General features: G+C 39.5%; 1 protein-coding gene across 3 annotated transcripts in view; it reads right to left on the reverse strand.

Moving 5' to 3' along the window:
• CDK19 (cyclin dependent kinase 19) overlaps positions 1 to 18,087 on the reverse strand; it is a gene marked incomplete at both ends in the record, with an annotated part of 180,061 nt that extends 161,974 nt beyond the window's left edge. For 2 of the 3 annotated variants that reach the window (XM_079716933.1, XM_079716932.1), the window contains one exon: positions 17,960 to 18,087. In XM_079716933.1, the coding sequence (XP_079573059.1) occupies positions 17,960 to 18,087 (128 nt within the window). The remainder of the gene's footprint in view (positions 1 to 17,959) is intronic. The other variant, XM_079716931.1, reaches the window with a different exon arrangement.
• Between the last annotated feature and the right edge of the window lie 2,875 nt (positions 18,088 to 20,962).

Genomic DNA, 20,962 nt, shown 5'->3' on the forward strand with positions numbered 1-20,962 from the left:
TGAACCCAAAAGTACTTTGTTTATTTAAAGGCCTTTGTGACTGGAAAATGTCTTTCTGATAAAGGCACTGAATTTACAACCTCAATAAACTGGACCAAAAAGCTTAGTCAGTTGGTGTGGAGCAAGGATCACGTGTAAAATTTAGTATGTCTAACTCCTGTTCTCTTACAAGCACCAAATTTCTCTGTTGTGTTTTCCTTTCATTTGTACTAAACAGATAAGGACCCCCCATAATGCAATATGGCTTTATTTAAAAGCCCATCTTTACCCATCTAAGTTTTAAACCTTTATATTTATATGGATTTAAAGGTCTACAAAATTTGTACTGGTTAATTATGTAAAGTCTTTACATGGTGTGAGAGACAGTGATACTTCATTAACTGTATTTATCATTAAGCACTTTGGTAATAACTAAGTTTTGTAAAAAATAAGACAAAAGCCCCAAAATAGAGTCACTTATGCTAAGCCCCACACTAACAAACCGAAACTTAATTACTATTTTGCCCCCTCCAACCCAGAAATGGAATTTAAAACGAGTCAATCAGGAATCACCTGATCAGCACTAGTTAGGTAATCTGCCTGAGAGACCCCTGCCATCCCCTAAAGGAAAGCGACCTTGCCATAACCAATCTGCTTATTTGCCTAGTATAAAGTGCTTGTTCCTGCTGCCTTCTGCTTATAAAAGTCTTTCATTTTGTACAGCTCCTTAGAGCTCCTTTCTGTTAAGATTGAATGCTGCCCAATTCATGAATCATTGAATAAATCCAATAAGATTTTTAAAATATACTCAATTGAATTTTGTTTTTAAACAAGATTGGTGGCAGTGATGGGATCCAAAGGAGACTTCTGATGACTTCGTGGATGAGAAACACAGGCATTGGTACTGTGAACCCTTTGAGTTCTGTGTCTTTCCAAGAGCCATTGGTAAGCTCCTCTTGGTTCTGAGCTCTTTTCTCTTTGTGTTGAGCTCCCAATCTCACTGGCTTCCCAGTCCAAAGCTTAGAGGGTCAGCTTGAGCTGCCAGACAGTTCCACCTGGAACCCGAGTCCCTAGCCTTTGGTTAGTCCACAGTGCCCATTTGTTGGGATCTACTGGTTCAGTCCAAAATTCTACTTTAGGAACTACCGACAGTTGCACTTAGGAACATCTAAGGCCTTCTCTTGGCAAGTCCATGATACCATCTCTTTGGTTACTGCTGGTGTCCACAGTTCCATTTCCTTGGTTACTGCTGGTTTCTGTTACTATGCACATGCGGTAAAGGAATAATAGATCTACTGTGAATGGGAATCTCAGAAGCCAAAGTGACAACACTGATGGGTACAGGCCAGGTACTTAAAAGTTGTTAGAGTACTCACTGCTCTAAGACACCCATGCTAGAATAAGTTGGTCATGGAACAGGTTAGATTAACACTAGGTCACCCACCAACCTCAAGAAAATTTCTGTGCAACAAGATACGCTGTAAAACATCACAAAATCCCCAACCAAGCAGCACATCCCTCTTAGGTATTAATTTGTTCCGAGAGACACAAAGTATAGGTAAAGAAATAGGATCCTCGAGTTTCAAAGGATTGAGCACATCACCTTCTGATACAACTGCTTATTTTAATTCTAAGAACTATGGTCCTGGAAGCTGTTGGTATCTACAAAAATGGCAAAATCTTACTAAGACAACCTAGAATTATAATGGTCATTAAGGGGAACATTCCAACTAAACAAGATCAATCATTTAAAAAGTGCAGTTGAAAGCAAGGACTCCAAAGCAAACAAACAGAATGGGATACCTATTTTAATTAACATGCAGAAGCTTCCAAAAGGCTTCAAGATTCTAAAATAGCTTCATTGAGGGGACTTCCCTGGTGGTCCAGTGGCTAAGACTCCATGCTCCCAATGCAGGAAGCCCCAGGTTCAATCCCTGGTCAGGGAACTAGATCCCACATGCTGCAACTAAGGAGCTTGCAGGCCACAACTAAAAGACCCCGCATGCCGCAACTAAAGATCCTGCAGGGCACAACTAAGACCCAACGCAGCCAAATAAACAAATACATAAATGAATAAATATTTTAAAATAAATAAGTAAAATAGCTTCATTGAAAGACTTATAGTAAAATGCTAATGAGAAATTAAAGACACAAGAGGTACCTAAAACAAGACTCCAAGACTTACGTGACTCCTACTACTCCCCTCTATCCCACTTCACTTGAGCACTCATTCTACTAATCCTCTGTCTGAATCATCTTTCCACTCTGAAGAGGCTACAAGACCATAAACAAAAGTCTCCCAATTCGTGGCCTTACAGACACCCCCATATTTACCCTCAAAGGTGGGCCCCCATGTGGGCCTCTCTCAGGGTGGACAAGATTCTGGGGGATTTTCTGGTTATTCCCTTAAACATCCAATGGGAAACTAAAATTAAAATTAATGGAAAATCTTGCCAAATTCTGGTAGATACCAAAGGTACACTCTCTACTTTAACCCCCACTCTGAAGTCTGCAGATGGGATCCTGGGAAAATCGTCAGAACCTGGCAAAGGACGAGAATCTTACCAGAGTCAGCTCTCCTGAATATATGCTTGTAGTGCCAGAGAGAGAAAGGTAAAATTTCATGTTGTCCCTTCCTTTCCAAATCCACACCCACTGGTTATTAATCCGTTCTCTCCTAGAGACACCTATTGCCTTCTTGTGTGTCTCTTTTTTGTCCTGAGAATTGTCTAAGTCTTTCTTTCTTTCTTCTGGGTATCTTTGAGAGTGACTCAGGCTCTTGAAAAGGTAGTATATTTTGCACCCTCTTTGGAGATGCCTCTTGAGTCCAAGGGGTTGTCCAACACTGCCAGGAATATTTACTGTTAGTCCCAATTGAAACCTGATAAGATATTTGAAACGATTTTTTTAAAGTAGCTCTGTGGTCAGAAGTTGGCCAAATTGTAAGCGATATTCAAAGCCTGATAGGAACTTTCTTTTAGGCCTTCTCCCCTAAGCTGAAATGAAAGGAAACTATGTCCCCAGAGTGGGGAAAACTACTCCAAAGACAAATAGGTCTACATCTAGAACACAGGAATCTTTTGATTTCTATCTTAGTTGAAGATCTTCTCCCTGACATAAAGAAGCAAATTGAAAATAATGCAGTCAGATGGGAGGGTCAGCCCTTTGAAGTCATTTTGGTTGCAACTCATTTCTTCAAGGAATTAAAAATAACTGTCCTCGTCTTATAAATGCAGCTCTAGAAGAAATTCAAAACCTACCTATCCTTTTTAACCAATCCCCAAACCTCCCCTATTCATCTCAAAAGGTTTATAGGTATTATTAACATTCTGGCCTTAGGAAACTAAAGTCCTTCTAGGAGGAACTTTAATTCTTTCTCTGTGCCTTCAAGATATAAATGTTCTGCCTGGTTTTCTCTAGAAACTGAAGGCCCTGTCTTTGAAATGCGAACTTCAGGGAGGTAGTTCTTATCAGAAGGAAAGAAAAAAGGGGGTGAAATGTTATCTGGAAACTAGGCGAATGAAAAATCATAAGTGTCTTCTCCACAAATATTAGTGAAAAGTTTAAGCATCTGAGCAGGTAACCTTAACTTATTCCATCTGCCAGAAACACAACTTGGACCCAACTGTTCTTTTATAATCTACTGATTTTTGCATTATCATACCTATCTCATAGCTAAAACGTTGGAACGGAAGCTACAAGATCTGTTTGCAGTCTGAATGTTTATGAATGTCCACGCGTGTATGCTATAGATGGGTGATACTTTCCTACCTTCAGATGATATTGCCAGAATTAATTTGTAGAAAGCTCTATTTAATTGGCTTAAAAACAAACAAGTGCTATGTAAATCAAGTATGCATTCAGAAATTTAAAAACCCACTTTTTTCAAGTTCATGTGATCTAGAATAAATCTTTAGTAAATAAAAGCCACTGTAAGTTTGTTGGTTTAATTAAAACAGGCAAGTCCTTAGAGTTATCAACATTAAATATAAAACTTACTCTACAAAGGTATACCAAAAGTCAAGCTCATGTTATCTGTTACAGAATTTGTCAGCAAGAAAGGTAACTTAAGATGATAGTTAGCTGTTAATGTCTCATGAAATTCTCATGAGTAATCTAAACTTAATTGTTAAGAACAAGTGACATAAATAGATGTAAGTTTATAAATAAACTTCAACAATAATTGTGCTTTATGGTATATGTACTTAAAAATAGTTTCCAAAATCTTTTCAGTAACTAACACAGTAACTAATATAGTAAAGCAACTATACTTCAATAAAAGTTAATAAAAATAAATAAATAAATAAAAATCTCTTTGGTTACTTGAAACCTTAAAGATATACTGAGATAAGTTAAATGATGGATATTCATTGAATAGCTAGACCATTTCCAAATAAGATAAAATACTAAAACATTAGTTACTGAACACAGGTTTACCAAATTTGGGCTTCCTTTCACAGAGGAACTAAAAATATTTGGGTCTTTTATTAAAAATGTTTTGTGTCACACTGTAAAATTTGAGGAGGAATATGCTTAAGAAATTATGAAATGTATTCATAAATTTGCCAGTAACAGTTCACAACTGTTTACTTCTTAATTTTCACTGGAAATCAGGTTTTTAAGGATTAAAAATTCTAATATAAGTAATTTAAATGACTAGAAATAATAAGGGAAACATCTCTGTATGCAAGGAAAGTAGGATGTGTGTTTTCAAAAAGAAAATGTATGAGGAAAGGAGATGTATTTTGGTTAAAAGAAGGTAATGTTGTCCTAAAGTATAGATGGTTATTTCAGAATGGGAAAGAAAAGAAAAAGGGACAAAATATGGACACAAAAAGTTGAGGAGAGAGAGAGGGAGACAGACAAAGAGGGAGAGAGAACAGGAATCTTGTGTGGTCAAACTGGCTAAAAACTGAATTATTATTATAACAGTTTAAAAAATAAGCTTTAATACCTATACTGTACTTATATAAAACTAAAACTTAATTTTCTTTCATCTGCTAAAAAGAGAAAGCTTCATTGGACTAATGGTCTGCTCTTGATAAGCTATTGTGAAAGGTTTCCGTTTTTAAGTAATCTGCCTAGAAAGTAACAATTTTGTGTTTTATCAAAATAATTTCCTGTGCTTCATGTTATCTTTATCACCAGGTCTTTGATTACTTGAAAAAAACCTAGTTTTCTCAATATTAAAGTTTTGCTCAGAACTATGTAGTCTTCTGTATTTGCCTTTGAAATTCTTAATTGTCACTTTGGTTAAATGGATAATTAATTATTGTTTCATAATGATCTGTGATCTTTTTTAGTCAAGTGTTCAAAACCTTTTGATATTTTGACAAACTTCCCAATATTGAATCCTAAATGAAGTCTTTTTGACCTCCCACTAACTTTGGGATTTTCCAGAGGGCCCCTGGATCATCTCAAAAAAATATGTTCTCTCTCCTCATAAAGAGAGAGATATTAAACTAGTTAGGTTTATTTGATATGTTAAATTACATGGGAAGCATTGTCAAGTAAGAAGTAATGCTAAACTCTGTATCAAGATAAGTGTTCTAGAAATTGTATGAAATTCCTAGAAACCTGATATGCCCTGGTAGAATATTATTAGTCGTAAGATTATAATTCTAGTTATAATCTTAAAATGTTTTGTGTCACAGAAATAACCAAATTTCCTTGTCAATAATGAACTCTCATCAGATCTTTAGCAATGGACATTTTTAAGTCTTTTGTCATTTACAAACAGTTATTGTTTTACTCTGATGCTTTTGCAAAAGTAAGACTCACGGAAAGGATGCTACCAAGAACTCTTTACCACTGACACCACTGTAAATTATAAGGTGTCAAACCTTGGGTACATATTTTACAACTGAAGAAGGTTCCACCTGACACCCTGTCCTGTGCAAATGCTGGAGGCTTCGAAATCAAAATGACTAGGGAACGAAGTAGCCAACATCTATGTAGACTGCTTCCTCCTAAAATGTCATATCAGGAAAGGTTCTTTCCATTCCTCCTTCCTTCTCTGACCATCCTTTCCCTAATTCTTAAACCATGAAGGTATTTATGATTCTTTTGTACACTTCTTACCATGCTCTGGCCAGGAAATAAAATGCCATTGTCTACATATCCCAGGCCACTGCAATCCAACTTCCAAATGACTGTTGAATTTGCCATGATTCTGGTGATCCTATAGTTCTGCCTGTCACAAAATTCTCCCTGATGTCCAATGCCTCACTTTCTTGGAACAAACTCAGTCCCCCTCTATCATGTCATACTCCCTAAATCTGGGGGTCTATCTCCCTGTCTCTGGTTAACCCCCACCCTTTATAAAGAGCCTAAATACAGGGAAACCTGTATTTAGGCTCTTTACAAAGGAGGCGGGGGGACACAAGGGAAGGTAACCAGAATAAAACTGCCTGTGTGGTCTACAGAAACCTTAAATTTTAAATTATCAGGAGGCATTCATGATTCAAATTCACTTCCTTTGGCAGATTCCTCCTCCCTTGGCTAGGGAGTAAGTGAAAATGAGCCTATGATCAAGAACCTCTCCTTAACTGTTAAAGATACTGCAGAAACTGGGCCTCCCTGGTGGCGCAGTGGTTGAGAGTCCGCCTGCCGATGCAGGGGATACGGGTTCGTGCCCCGGTCCGGGAGGATCCCATATGCTGCAGAGCTGGGCCCGTGAGCCATGGCCGCTGAGCCTGCACATCCGGAGCCTGTGCTCCGCAACGGGAGAGGCCACAACGGTGAGAGGCCCGCGTACCGCAAAAAACAAAAAAAAACAAAAAGATACTGCAGAAACTATTGCTAAAGCAACAGCTGCCCAACAAAAATCTCTAGACTCTCTGGCCAGGTTGTTCTTGATAACAGGATAACCCTTGATTATCTTTTAACTGAGGAAGGAGGTATCTATGACATGGCCAAACACCACTTACTGGACTTGGATTGACACTTCTGGGAAAATTGAGACCCAGCTACATAAGATCACTAAACAAGCCAGTTGTCTTAAGAAAGTTACTTATTTAATAGAGTCTTTCTTTGACTTATTTGATTCTGATTGGTTTGGGTCTTGGGGACCATGGGTCTGAAGTACACTCCAGACATTGGGAATTATCCTGCTTATATAAATAACTATAGTAGTCTCCCCGGAACACTGTAGTCTCTCAAAAGTTTTAAATACATGTTTGCAGCCACTACCAGCAAGTAAATGATCTCCTTAGCTAAGACTAGAGTGTCAGAAAAGGAACAAAGAGGGAATCCCCTGGTGGTCCAGTGGTTAGGACTCCGCACTTTCACTGCTGAGGGCTGGGTTCAATCCCTGGTCAGGGAACTAAGATCCCACAAGCTGCAAGGCACAGCCAAGGAAAAAAAAAGTGTTAGTCTTTGCTAACTGACATTTCTAATGGTCCCTTTCCCCTTTCAGCGATCCCTTATACTAGTGCATCTGCCTATCCTGACTGACCTCTGTTGTGCCCTTCTTGATACCTGTCTGAGTAAGAAAATTTTTAAAGAATTATAACCAGCTTTTACAAATTTAGGAAAGTGTAAACCAGAGATTTTGTTTCAATCCTTCCAACTATATTATAAACACAGGGGCCTCAAATTTGCAGCTAGCACAGCATCAGACACAAAGTAGAATTCAGTAAGTTATTATATTGATTATAATTCCCTACACATTGATAAGTCAAATATAATTTCTCTATGAGTAAAAACAGAAAATGTTCCCATTGTCTTGGTCTAGTACTCAGATTATAAGAAAAATAAGAAGGAAAAGCTAAAAATAGCAAAAAGAACCAAAAATCACTGAAGAACTGCTTATAATGGTGAAACATCAGAAACAACCTAAATATAAATAGGGAATTTATTTATTTTATTAAAACAATGCCTTGTTGAATCGGGCAGACTCCTGAATCCAGTTCGTGCTGAATAAAAGAATAGCAACCCCAACTGAAGACCAAATTGGTAATCTAGAAAATTAAATAAAAGAAATCGTCCAGAATGTAGATGGGAAGGAGTTGAAAATTTTGAGAATGAATTTGAGACAGGGAATATAGTGCATAAAAAGGTCAACATTTCTTAATAAGCATACCTGAAGAAGAGAACAAAAGAGGCAACAGAAGAACTAAATAACAGGAGATAAAAATTGCCCTAAACCAAAGACAAAAGAAAGGGCCCACTTAAAAGATCCATAAGAAACTGGCAGGATTGGAAAAGGGAAGTGAAGGCATGAAGGTAGGAGGAATGCTACTAAAGCTATTGAATACCACCTTTTAACTTTTGAAGTTGAAGTTATGTTCATAGATCATCTATTCAAAAAATAAATAATGTGTAAAAGACACAAGAAACAAAGCTAGATAAATGAAGGGGGAAAAAAAAAAAAGACTTACACTTTCAAGACAGACTTTGGTGAAACTTTAGAATGCACGGATCAAGTGAAAACTCCTAAGAGTTCCACAGAGGAAAAAAACAAGTTTCCAGAAAGAAACTTCCCATGAGCAACAAGAAATGCCAGAAGCCATGAAGCAATAGTTTTGGGTTCTGAGAAAAAAATATTCTTAGTATAGAATTCTATATTCAGCCCAACTATCAATCAAGTATGAGGACAAAAAACACTATCAGACATGCAAGAACTCAGAAAATGTACACATCCTATATGAAAAAGCTACTTAAAAAGATATCCTCAACTAACCAACAACAACAAAAAAGAATCCAAGAAAAACCAACCATGGGATATAAAGAAAAACTGCTGGCTGAGTATGACCCAGAAGACTTGAAAAAAGGGCAAAATAAAGAAGATCCATTGGGCATTAATACCTGGAGGACTGTTTCAAGCAGCACTTATTTGGTACACAAGTCTACATTTCCTTCTCTATGGGTCTCAATATACTAATTCATTCAGCAATAAATAATTTCATAATCATAATATTTTAAAGCTGCTGAATGGCTTCCAGTGTTCACTTTTTTAAATCAACCCATAGACAAAAAACAATGGATAAACTAGAAAGCTATAAAAATTATACTTTAAAAATCAGGAGATAGAGAAAAAGAACAGGAAAAAAATTTGTTACTTTCCTTAACATTCACACGAGGAAGACCACAGATAATATCTGAATTGACAAACCAAGAAAAAGAAATTTAAGTTTATAGTTTAAAGTCATAAAAGTATTCACCACAAAAAAATTTAAATAACAAAGGTAATAAATTTGAAGGTTGAGATGGGAAAAAGGAAAACAGGGGATAGTGAAATCTCTCAAAATTGCTCAGCTTTTCTAATGGAAAGTCAACAGAAACTGCCTAAAGTTGATAAATCAAGCCAGAATTATACGTATGCTACTTAAAGTTATAATGGTAAGCAGCAGCAAAACTTAAAACGGAAACAGTTAACACTGGTTATCTCTGAGAAGTGAAGGGGGCTTGGGAGTGGGCAGTGAGAAGGAAGTACTGTTGGAGTTTTTTAATCATGTGCAACTATTATTTGATAATTTTTTTTAATTTATTTATTTTTGGCTGCATTGGGTCTTCATTGCTGCACGCAGCCTTTCTCTAGTTGTGGCGAGCAGGGGCTACTCTTCATTGCAGTGGCTTCTCTTGTGGCGGAGCACGGGCTCTGGGAGCACAGGCTTCAGCAGTTGTGGCACGACGGCTCGGGAGTTATGGCTCGCGGGTTCTAGAGTGCAGGCTCATTAGTTGTAGCACGCAGACTTAGTTGCTCTGCAGCATGTGGGCTCTTCCCGGACCAGGGATCAAACCCATGTCCCCTGCCTTGGCAGGCAGATTCTTAACCACTGCACCACCAGGGAAGTCCAATTTGATAAATATTAATAGCATAAAAATAAAAATATTTCTACTTTGATACAAATATACTATAAAGATGAAAAGATTGCTGAGAACTTAGTTAACAGAACTTTGGTTTTCTAAATTATACAAGCTCAAATTACATATAAATTTCGAGAAGAAAGGAAGGTCACAAACAGTTTTGTAATTTGCACCAAAATCCAAAACAATAGGATTCACTTAGGTTTAAGTCACTCTTAAAATGCAAATATAATTAGGGACTTCCCTGGTGGTGCACTGGTTAAGAATCCACCTGCCAATACAGGGGGCACACGTTCGATCCCTGGTCCGGGAAGATCCCACATGCTGTGGAGCAAATAAGCCCATGTGCCACAACTACTGAGCCTTCGCTCTAAAACCCGCGAGCTACAACTACTAAGCCCGCATGTCACAACTACTGAAGCCTGCACGCCTAGAGCTCATGCACTGCAACAAGAGAAGTCACCGCAGTGTGAAGCCCACGCACCGCAAGGAAGAGTAGCCCCCGCTCGCTGCAACTAGAGAAAGCCTGCACGCAACAACAAAGACCCAATGCAGCCAAAAATGTTACTTAATTAATTTTTTATAAATGCAAATATAATTGTAAAAGGGAAAGGGGAAAAGGAAACTAACTTTTGTAAAAAGCAACAATAGTTTGTGCCTCAAACTGCTTAGGTCTCTCACCAATGAGCTTATTTAACAATCATAACTAAAATAACTTTTCTACAGAAAGATGCAACTAACCCACCTATGAGGTGAAAGTTTTACCTTATTTTTCCAGCAGCCATAGACTTACCTTTCTGTCCAAATGTAAATATCTATAGATATCTGCAAAAGTTTGCCATGACAGGGCTTTAGTCTGTGATCACAGAACAAAACAAAGTTAGCTAGCCTACCTGGTAATTAAATCCATATGCTGATCACATTCATCTTAGTAACTGAGATCAACCACAAAGTCTCATTGAAATAATATTTTTAAACAGAAAATATACAAGTTCAAAGCCTCTGTAAGGAGGGTATATTTTTCCTTTAGAAAGGCTGACTCTATTAGAAATTAAAGATATTTTATAAGGACATAAATTATTTGAGGACTTTACAAGTTATTTCTCTTTGATCCATCACCCACTTCTGTATAAGAACTCACACCCTCAATAAAAAACTACTGCTGCACACTTGTATCTTGAATTACATCCTGTCCTCTCTCTCGAGATTCTCTTTTATCCTGCACAATGCATGCTCAAAATGGCTATTACAGGAAGTGTTGGACTATCAGCTATTTATAAATGGACAAAAATCTTTAAATAGCTCTGTTAGCTACCTCTTTATGGTTCTAGACCTTAAAAACTACCTGTTTTCAAAGAAATAGTCATGCTGGTAATTCAAAATGTTCAAAGTGTCTTTTTATTTTGGAATCCAAAGCTGCACTAAATTATATAGTCACAATATCACAAGATAACAAACAAGTTGATCTTTAAAAACACATTAGTCGAGTACTCTTAGTCTAATCATTTACCACCAAGAAAATTCCAAATTGCAATATATTGCCTTCAAGCCTTCTATATTGATGTCTAACCCACACTACACTACTTCAGAATTTTGCAAAACACACAATTTAACATCACATATTAATTTTTTATCCAGTATATCCAGTTCAAAAATATAGTACACAAAAGTAAAAATTCTTAGTTCATCAATATTGACATCCATTGTACTGGAAAAAAAAAAAAAACCTTTTCCATGGATCTACTTTTTTCCTATCTAAAACTGACATGTCTTTCCCATGCTGCTAAAACAGTAACTTGCATTTCCTATGTAATCTAATAATTTAGAACTCATTTTGTATGTATTAATAATTATTATTTTTAAAGCCTTAACATTTCTCTTCCTTATTCTCAGCCCTCCTGTCTCCAGTCTTTAGAGATTTAGATCAGGTACATCACCATATTTGCAGATCACTTCAAGGCATTACTTCCAAAAGTAAGCAGCTTTTAGAAACTTAACTTACAGCAATACTAATATGCACAAAATACTGTACCTACTAAGGATATTCACCACAGTGTGCTTGCAAAAGACTGGAGACAGCCTAAATGTCCATCAAGAGGGATAGTTAAATGTATGTAAGTCAATACAATGTAATATAATGAAACTATTATAAGGAACTAGGCATCTCTGTACATAAGATATGTAATGATCTTCAAGGTTATATACAAGGTTAAAAAATATACAGCAGGAACAGTACAGCACACTACCATTTATCATTAAACACACATACCTCCAAGAAAATCTCTCTAAAAAGGAAAACCAAGAATGGTTGCCTCTAGAAAGGGAAAAGGGTGACTGGGAAAGGGAAGGCTTACAGTACATTGTATAATCTTTTTTTTTTTTTTTTTTTTGCCATTGAAGAATCTATTGAAGCATCAGAATACTCGGAACAAACACATTGAATGTATCACAAATTACAGATTTGGCAAAACATGGAGGGTGGCAACCAGATTATATAAGCTTTTTTATGCATACACATTTACTACTTACTAAACACATATGCTCTTTTTGTAAAATGAAATACTTTTTTTTGAAAAGTAATCAAATATCCTTGATTGATTCCATTCACAAATTGACAGCTTTTCAGTTCAAGTATTAGTTTGCTTTATCCAACTATTTCAGCCTCAAATTTTCTATTAGTTGAAAGAAAAAATACAAACTTTCCTATTTCATTTGTCCACACCATCAGTTATACATTTTTATTAAAAGGTCATTTCATGGATTTACGAATTGTGTTGCTAAGCCACTTGTTCCAAAAACTCTAAACCTGAGAAGTCCAATATCATAGCTACTAGCCAGTTTCTCGGTCACACTAACTGCATTTCTTGAGCCACACGTGGCTAGTGGCTGCCATACTGGACAGCACAGATGCATTTTCATCATTGCAGAAAGTCCTACTGGACATCACTGCTCTAGACTAAGGGCTGGCAAACTAAAGCCTGTGAGCCAAATACAGCCCACCACCTTTTTTTTTTTTCCCTCCTGGAACACATTCTAATTTGTATTCATTTATACATTGTCTGTGGATACTTTGGCACTACTATGACAGATTCAAGTAATTGTGACATAGATGGTAGGTATGGCCCACAAAACCTGAAATATTTCATTTCTGCCTCTTTACAGAAAAAGTTTGTCAGCCAGTGCTCTAGACAATCAGATTTCATTGAAAAGAACATTCCCCTGGGCTCCAAAAACAAAGTTTTGAAGGCTTGCAGTGCATAAAGAACCAATTAAACAAGCTGATGTCCACTTGATTTACTAAGTGATAAAAGTATTCAGTTTTTTTAACATAAATCCATAATATCAGAAAATTTCCTAAAATATGTTTGAATGCTGACATTTTCTAAGCACCTCTAGAACATCGCTAGTAAAAGCACAGAAGACAGATTACTACAGTCTAGCAATCTTAGAAGAACTGGCCTAAGAAGAAAAAAAAGTGCTTAATAATTCAAAAAATTACTCATGTTACTTATCAAACTATTAAAAGAAATGTATCAACTGTCTTGAAAAGCAGCACATTATTTCTTACAGAAAAAATTACACTAGACCTAGTTAATGTTACATAAATATTTACATTGAACTGCTTATCTCATGTAGCATCCCCATATTTCAGGCTTTCAAAACAATTACTGAAAACACCAGTTAAGTATGTTTACCAGAACAAATATATACATGTTTTCCAATTTAGGGCATTTTCTTTTTAATTTAATACAATTTTTGAGTGTGCTTACATACCCAACCCCGTACAAGTTGCTGGAAACAGGATGATGATGATCCATTTGTAGTTAATAGTTTATGGAGCAGACTAGTATCACAGTGATATTATACACATAAGAACAAGAAGGGCAGAAGCACAGATAATGAGTACACTGGGTAACTAAGGGAAGACTTCTAGAAGAAAAGCTATTTGAATTGGGTATTGAAGTGGGAGCAGGACTTTCCCAGGTTTGTGGGAGGGGGGAAGGAAGAGAGAGGAATGGTAGAGCAACACCATTCTGGTTTGAGTGCAGAAAAAGAAAATGAGACATGAAAAGGACTTAGCAAATCCTAGGGAAAAAATGAGCAGTTGAATGCTACAGAAGCATATGGCTTGAACACACTGGGAAAAAAGGAGGGAGGTGGTGGCAGGCGTAAAGGCTGTAAAGACTAAAGACTTTAAGATCCAAATGCAAATGGCTTTACACGCCAAACTAGGGAATTAAGATCTGATGTAACCGTATGAGCCACAGAGAATATACAGCTTTACAAGAAGAGATATGACATGATTGATTTTATTTTGTAACACTGGCAGCAACTTGGATCTTGGACTACAGTGAGGGAAGACTAATGGCGGAGACCAATTCGGCTATTATGCAAATCAGAGATGATGGCCAAAAGTAATGAGACTGAAGATGAAGAGAAACCAGATGAAGAGAAGCAACTGCATGTGGTAGAATCTCCAGGCCTGAACTCCTACGTTTTTAAAATGCCCCTGATATGTGATCCTTTCCCTTTTCCATATTTTTCGGTACAGATGTAGTACCCTTTGCATGAAGAAGTTTATACAATAAGATTGTCAAAAGTGGAAGCAATGTGGTCTTTTTTGCTTTTTCTCCCAAGGTACTAGGAGGGAAAACACATTAGGAAATACAAGAGCTCAAGAGTCAAGAGATCTGGATTACAAGCTTGTCTTTGCCAAGACTATGGACATGACAACCTCTAAAAGCTCTGGTTTTCTAATTTGTAAAAAGAAGAAATTAGACTAGATGATCTGAAACTCTTGAAAGCTCTAAAATACTATGATCATGGTGATACATCTTTAATCTTTGGGAGGTCTCCAAAAAAATGCAAATACAATTATCTATTTTAACTACAAACAAAATGTGAAAAACCCGTTAAAAACACACTACATTTATTGTGAAGGATTCATGACAGACATTAAGACATGTAGTTACCAACTACTTCTCATCTGAAACCCTAAGGCAAAACTGAAACTCAGTAAGATAACTCTGTCAGCCATTTCACTTTCAATTACTATATTTCAAAATAACTCCAAAAAGCAGCATTCTTTTATTGGAGTGGTTTAAAAGACTAAATGAATGTCTGCAAAGTTGAATGGTAGTATTGTTGGGTACAACAGTTTTCAGACATAACACTAGTCTATGGAATCATGTTTGCCTGAACCTCTTATTCACAAAAGAACTTTTTAACAATATTCCTTTATCAATCAAAACAAGAAGCGTTTCAAACTTGATAAGTATGGTCTTGAGATTTGTAACCATACTGTTATGTGACTTTTTCCTAATGTTGAAAACTGTATTACAAATTCTTGCTCATAAAAAGTCTAGAAATATTCTAAACTGGTTTCTCTTCAAGAATAACTTCTAAGCCTGATTTTTTTTTTTTAAAAAAAAGGATAGTTGGGTCAAAAGATCCCCTTCCTTCAAAACAAAAAGATGGAACAAATAACGTTTTTATTAAAGGTGAAAAATCCAGATGTAAATCTTGCATTTCCAGTCCATTATAAATTTATGTAGCATAATTAATACAGCCTAAGTTAAAGTCATATTTCAAGGGAAACAACATTCTAAGGTTCTGTAAACTCTAGTATTAAACTATAAGCAGAGGCTTTTCTAATGATGTTTTATGTTACATTACTTCTTCCAGTGTTTCTTCTAGAGACCTGAACAATTTTGGGGTTATATGCTACATTACATACACCAGAATAGTTCCTCTTTAAGTTACTCACATGATTTCTCTCTTGCTCCCTAAAATAGCATTATACATCTGAGTTAACCAAAATAAATTCTGGAAAGAGCTATACTGTAATTTACCATGATCAGAGTGTAAAATCCTTTACTATGAGAATCTGTATCAGTTTAGAACCATCACTAAAAACTTTCTGTTCTTTCAAATCGCCGGTATCAATGAACATAAAACTAATCCTGCTACCAATCCACAAGAGACGTGGGTGTTTACTATAAAGCCTTAAATCTCAACTAGACTCTTGGTCCAAGAAAAAAACCTTTATACTGATTTTTCTTACATGTAATTTAGTGATTTAAAGTAATGCTTTCAGATCCTTAAAGTTTTTTTTAAAAGCATATATTTTGAAGATATACAAACTGATCTTACTCTACTAAAGAAGCTTTATTAATTCTAATTAAACAAATTTCACTCAAGAAGGAAGTGTATTCAAATCAAGAATTTTATTAGAGGGGAAAATATTCAAAAAGAACAAATATAAGCGGGAATTAAATTATCTGTTCTTTTTGTATCCCGTGCTATTCAAACACAATTCAGAAGCAGAATTTAACTTTTCTTAAAAGCTGCTTGCTAAAAAGAAAAAAAAACTTTTTTTAAAAACAGAATTAAAATACATTTTTAAAATTCCACTCCAAATATATTATAAAGTTAGCATGAGGAGTATGAAAAACACCACCTCTGATTTGTTTTGTAATGCCACTGCCAAAAATAGGAAAGCTAGATGTACTTTCCCCAAATATATCTGATAAGATTCCCACAGGAACACCAGTATAACAAGTAGAGTGGATATTCCAAAGACAAAACACAAGTTAATTATAGTACTTCACATTCCAAGACACTCATCCAAGGACACCTGGCAATTAACTAAGGAATTACGAGTAAAGTTTACAAACAACTGAGTACTATGGGACCCGTTCATTTACAACGAGAAAAAATCATTTGCAATAATAATAATCCTTTACACTTGTAAAGTACCTCGTAGTTTTTACCATACTTTATGATAAAAGTTTATAAAGTTGTGTTTGCTCCTTCCCTGTATAAAATCAGCAAGCGCGCGCACCTGCGCGCGCACACATACACAAACCCCCCTACCTACTTTGGTCCTAGAGTTCATCAACCAACCCAGAGAGTGTGCAGAACGATAAGCAGCACTTCAGGTCTTACTAATGTCACTGTGGCTGATATTCAGTTCATTCAGAAATGTTTCGCTACGATCCTAAAAACTCTCATCCACACAGTTTGATCGTCTTTAAAGTTTAAGCGGGATAGGCAGATGTTCCCGGGCTCCCTAACTCTGGGGAAGGGAAACTTCTGCCAGGATGGGCCCTGAGGTGACGAATGGCTTTAACCCACCCTTCGCAGGCAGAGAATTGGTTCCACCTGTCCTGGAGTACGAGCCGTGTGCCCTCCAGTACGAAGGACAGGCATTCTCAATACAACGCCCAGCTCTCCTTCTCCTATGAGAACAATCAGTAAGGGCTTCCTAAGGGGTTCCTACGATTCTCCCTCAACTCCCAGGAAAACAAAGGTTCAGGCCCAGCTCTGTGTTACTCGAATTCTGTTCTAGATAATCTAGGTGCCCCATAAACCTCAGCAAGCAGTCATTTGGCAGAGGATGGAGTGGAGGACCTAAGAATACCCAAGGTGCGGGGAAATGAGCTATGAGAGCGAACTCTGAAGTTCTGCGAGCAAAACGCGGTTAATATCTCTGAAGGTCCTACATTCGAGGGAAGGTGCGGAACTGAGAACGTGAGAAATCGAAATCGGAGGCAGGCGAAGCGGCGTGGAGAAGTGGCCGGGTATACCACTGGGACTGAGGGACTACGCGGAGGGGCCATCGGGTTGGCTGGCCCCAAGGGCGAAGGTGCCCAACAGTTCAGACCCGTGAGGCTGGCGAGGACCCAGACGCACGGCCGGCCGACGGACTCCTCGGCTAGGTTTCAAACCGCCGCCCCCGGGAGGCGCTCAGCCGATTGGAAGTTCCAGCACGACCGTCACCAGCCCAAGGCCGGAGCGGCAACTCCTCGGCGGAGCTCTCCCAGCCCTCCGCGTCTCCCCTGGAGACCAGACACCCACAAACTCCACCTCCCACCGAGGTCCCAACTCGAGTCCCGCCGCCAGCTCCATGCACGCGGAGGGCGCCCCGCAGGACCGGACCTACGCCCCCCGACCGGGCTGCGCCGCGGGAGTTCAAGGGGTGCGACGGGGCCGCGCTGGGGTCGAGCAAAACCCACGTCCCTCAGAGTCTGCCCCGGGACGCGGCCCCGCGACCACCTCCGCCTCGCCCACCGGGCACGGCCCGACCCGGCTCCGACCCACCCATCCCGCGCGGTCGCGGGCAGAGCTAGGATCCGAGCAAGCCTACTCCCCCCGCCCCTGCTCTTACCCATCTTTTCGCCTCGCCTTGTAGACGTGCCCGTAGGTGCCGCGTCCCACTTTGCACCCTTCGTACTCAAACAAATCCTCCACCCGCTCCCGCTCCGCCGCCAGCTTCGCCTTGAAATCATAATCCATTGTCTGCTTTCCCCATAGAGGCACCGGAACGCGGGGGCCGCCGCCGCTCAGTCCCTCCTCCTCCTCCCCCCGCGACCGCCGCTCCACTTCTCGGGCCACCTCTCGGGCGCGCGCGCGCGCCGCCCGCCGCCCCGCAATCCGCCTTCAGCAAGGGACTCCTCGGCGGCCGCGGCAACCACCTCCTCCACCTCCTCCTCCTCCGCGGCAGCGGCGGCGGCAGCTCCCGCAGGAACCCCCAGTCCCGCCTCCCCCCTTCATTTCCTTGTTTTGGAACCTGGTGGGCCGCGCCGCGACTTCCTCGAGCTCATTAACGAACCAGCCCGCCCTCCCCGAGATCGCGGAGACTCCTGGGAAATGTAGTTCCTCATGCCTCAGGAATGGTTTGAGTTTTGCGGCTGAAGGAAATACAACTCCCAGGCTGCCGTGGGCCACTACAGCCCCACCTTCACAAGGCGTGCACGCCTGCGCAGTGAGACCGCCCCCCTCAGGTAGCGTTGGACTACCACCAGTTCTTGTGAAGGTAGAAAGCGCAAAGTTGTGGTGTGCTTTCTGCGAGTCTGTGGGAGCCGGTGGAAAGAAGGCGCTTGTTCTGGTGCAAGGAAGATACTCTATTATAATTGCCCCCGTGCGAGAAGGAGAGTGGAAAGTGTTTAACAAGCGCCTTGCCCAGGAGTTTGCTCCAGCGGTTTACGAGGGAAGGACTGTGGTTAGGGCAGTTGTACTGAAGATTGTTGTTTGTTTTTTTGTAGCAATTGTCCCGCCTCTTACCCCGCCCCCATCCAGCCGCTCATTGGCGGAGAAGAGAGAATGACGTCCTCGTTGGTGCGTGGGTATCCCCAGGCTTTGGCTTCTTTCCGACTCTTGATTGGTAATTGGATGTGCTAGGTTCTTCCTGATAGGATAACCTTTTTTCTTTACGATGCAAAAACCGTATTTCAAAAGCTGAACATTCAGCGGTTTCCTACTTCTAGCATCGGCCAGGGAACATGTAACTTCTGCGCCCTAGTCAGCCAATCATCCTTTTCTTGGCCCTCTAGTCATGGTCTCCTCTTACCATATGTGATTCCCACAGCCAAGCTTTTGGCCATCTGTCTAAGGACAATTAAGGTGCCTGCGGAACGCAGCGTTTTGAAAACAATCACTTGGGTTGGATTGTAAAGGGATTTTTACGGTTTATGCATAATGGTGACGTTGTCCTAGAATGTTTAAGAAAGTCTCCTTTATCAAGGTGAATGTTGATTCATTATTGCGTGCATAAAACGTAGCAAATGTTTGGGATGCAATCTTAAACATGGTTGGTGCTAGGATGGGACTTACACACCACATTCAGTGGGAGCATAGAGCAGGAAATAGTCAATCTACCTGAAGTGGTAAGGAAAGTTAATAGTGACCCGCCTGCTAGGTTTTGGAAGAAACCTGGAAAACTAGAGAGAGGCGTGGGGGTGGGGTGGCGGGAATTGTTTACTTACTACAACAATGTTTCCTGGGAAACTTCCTCAGATCTTGAAGTAAATCATGAAGTATCTGAGTTTCTGTTATTTCCAGGCACTATGATAAGTGCTGGAGATACCAGATGAAAATTGGTCTTTTCCATCAGGGACTAAAATGTGTTGAAAAAATAAACATGCAAACGAATTAAAAACTATGTGGGTACAAAGAGCAATAGTAGAATAGGAGGACTTCCAGAAGAGTCAGGGTAGTCGTCATTAAGGGGGTAGTTTTCAGCCAAAATTTAAATAATCTTATTTGAAGGACAAGTGGGGAAGTAGCAAATAATTATTTCTGGCAGAATGGCATGTGTATATATCATTGACAGAACCTGATATATTCTGAGATGCAAATAGCTTGAACATTACAGTTTAAGGCAGGAAAAGATGATGGCTAAGAAGAGACTGGAGAGATAAGCAGAGGTCAGAATATGAAGACCTATATATGTCAAGCAGAAGCTTTAGATTTCCTCATTCTATAGGCAATAAAAAGCCATTGAAGACTTTTGAGCCAAGAAGTAATCAATATTTTGTATTAAAAAAAATACTTCTGGACTTCCCTGGTGGCGCAGTGGTTAAGAATCCGCCCGTCAATGCAGGGGACGCGGGTTGAATCCCTGGTCCAGGAAGATCCCACATGCCGCGGAGCAACTAAGCATGTGTGCCACAACTACTGAGCCTGCAGTCTAGAGCCCACGAGCCACAACTACTGAGCATGCGTGCCACAACTATGAAGGCTGCGCACCTACAGCCCGTGCTCTGCAACAAGAGAAGCCACCGCAGTGAGAAGCCTGCGCACCGCAAGGAAGAGTAGTCCCCGCTCGCCGCAACTAGAGAAAGCCCGCGCACCCCAACGAAGACCGATGCAGCCAAAAATAAATAGAATTAAATCTTTTTTAAAAAAAAAAAAAGTTTGACCACACCGTTGTTACCAAGGATGGGGGAAACAGACATTCTCCTGCATTGCCAGTGGAAGTATGTATTCACAAAATATGTACCAATTCATACATTAGATTTTGGTTTGGCAATATCTATCAAAATTGCATAACAGTAACCTACAATTATACTCCTTGTGGCGGATGCTCTGATAAGCCTTCCTAGACACACCCCCCTTCAGGACTAAAGGATGTACTCTTCCCCCAAGCTGCTGGGAGTGCTGCCGCAGCCTTCAGCTGTCAACCCTCTTCAGGAATTACCTTGTCTAAAGAGCCACCTCATCTCACCTCACCTCACATTTTCCTGGAGCACCCTACATCCAATGACTGATTAATGCAGGGATATAAAGGCCCAGACCTCTCACCCCACTTCAGGACAACTCTGATCCTATCTTCAGAACTCCCTGTTGGGCTGACTCAGGCCATCACTGAGAATGCATTGCAGACCAACTT

The sequence above is a fragment of the Hyperoodon ampullatus genome, assembly GCF_949752795.1.
Source record: "Hyperoodon ampullatus genome assembly, chromosome: 12".
Classification (NCBI taxonomy): Eukaryota; Metazoa; Chordata; class Mammalia; order Artiodactyla; family Ziphiidae; genus Hyperoodon; species Hyperoodon ampullatus.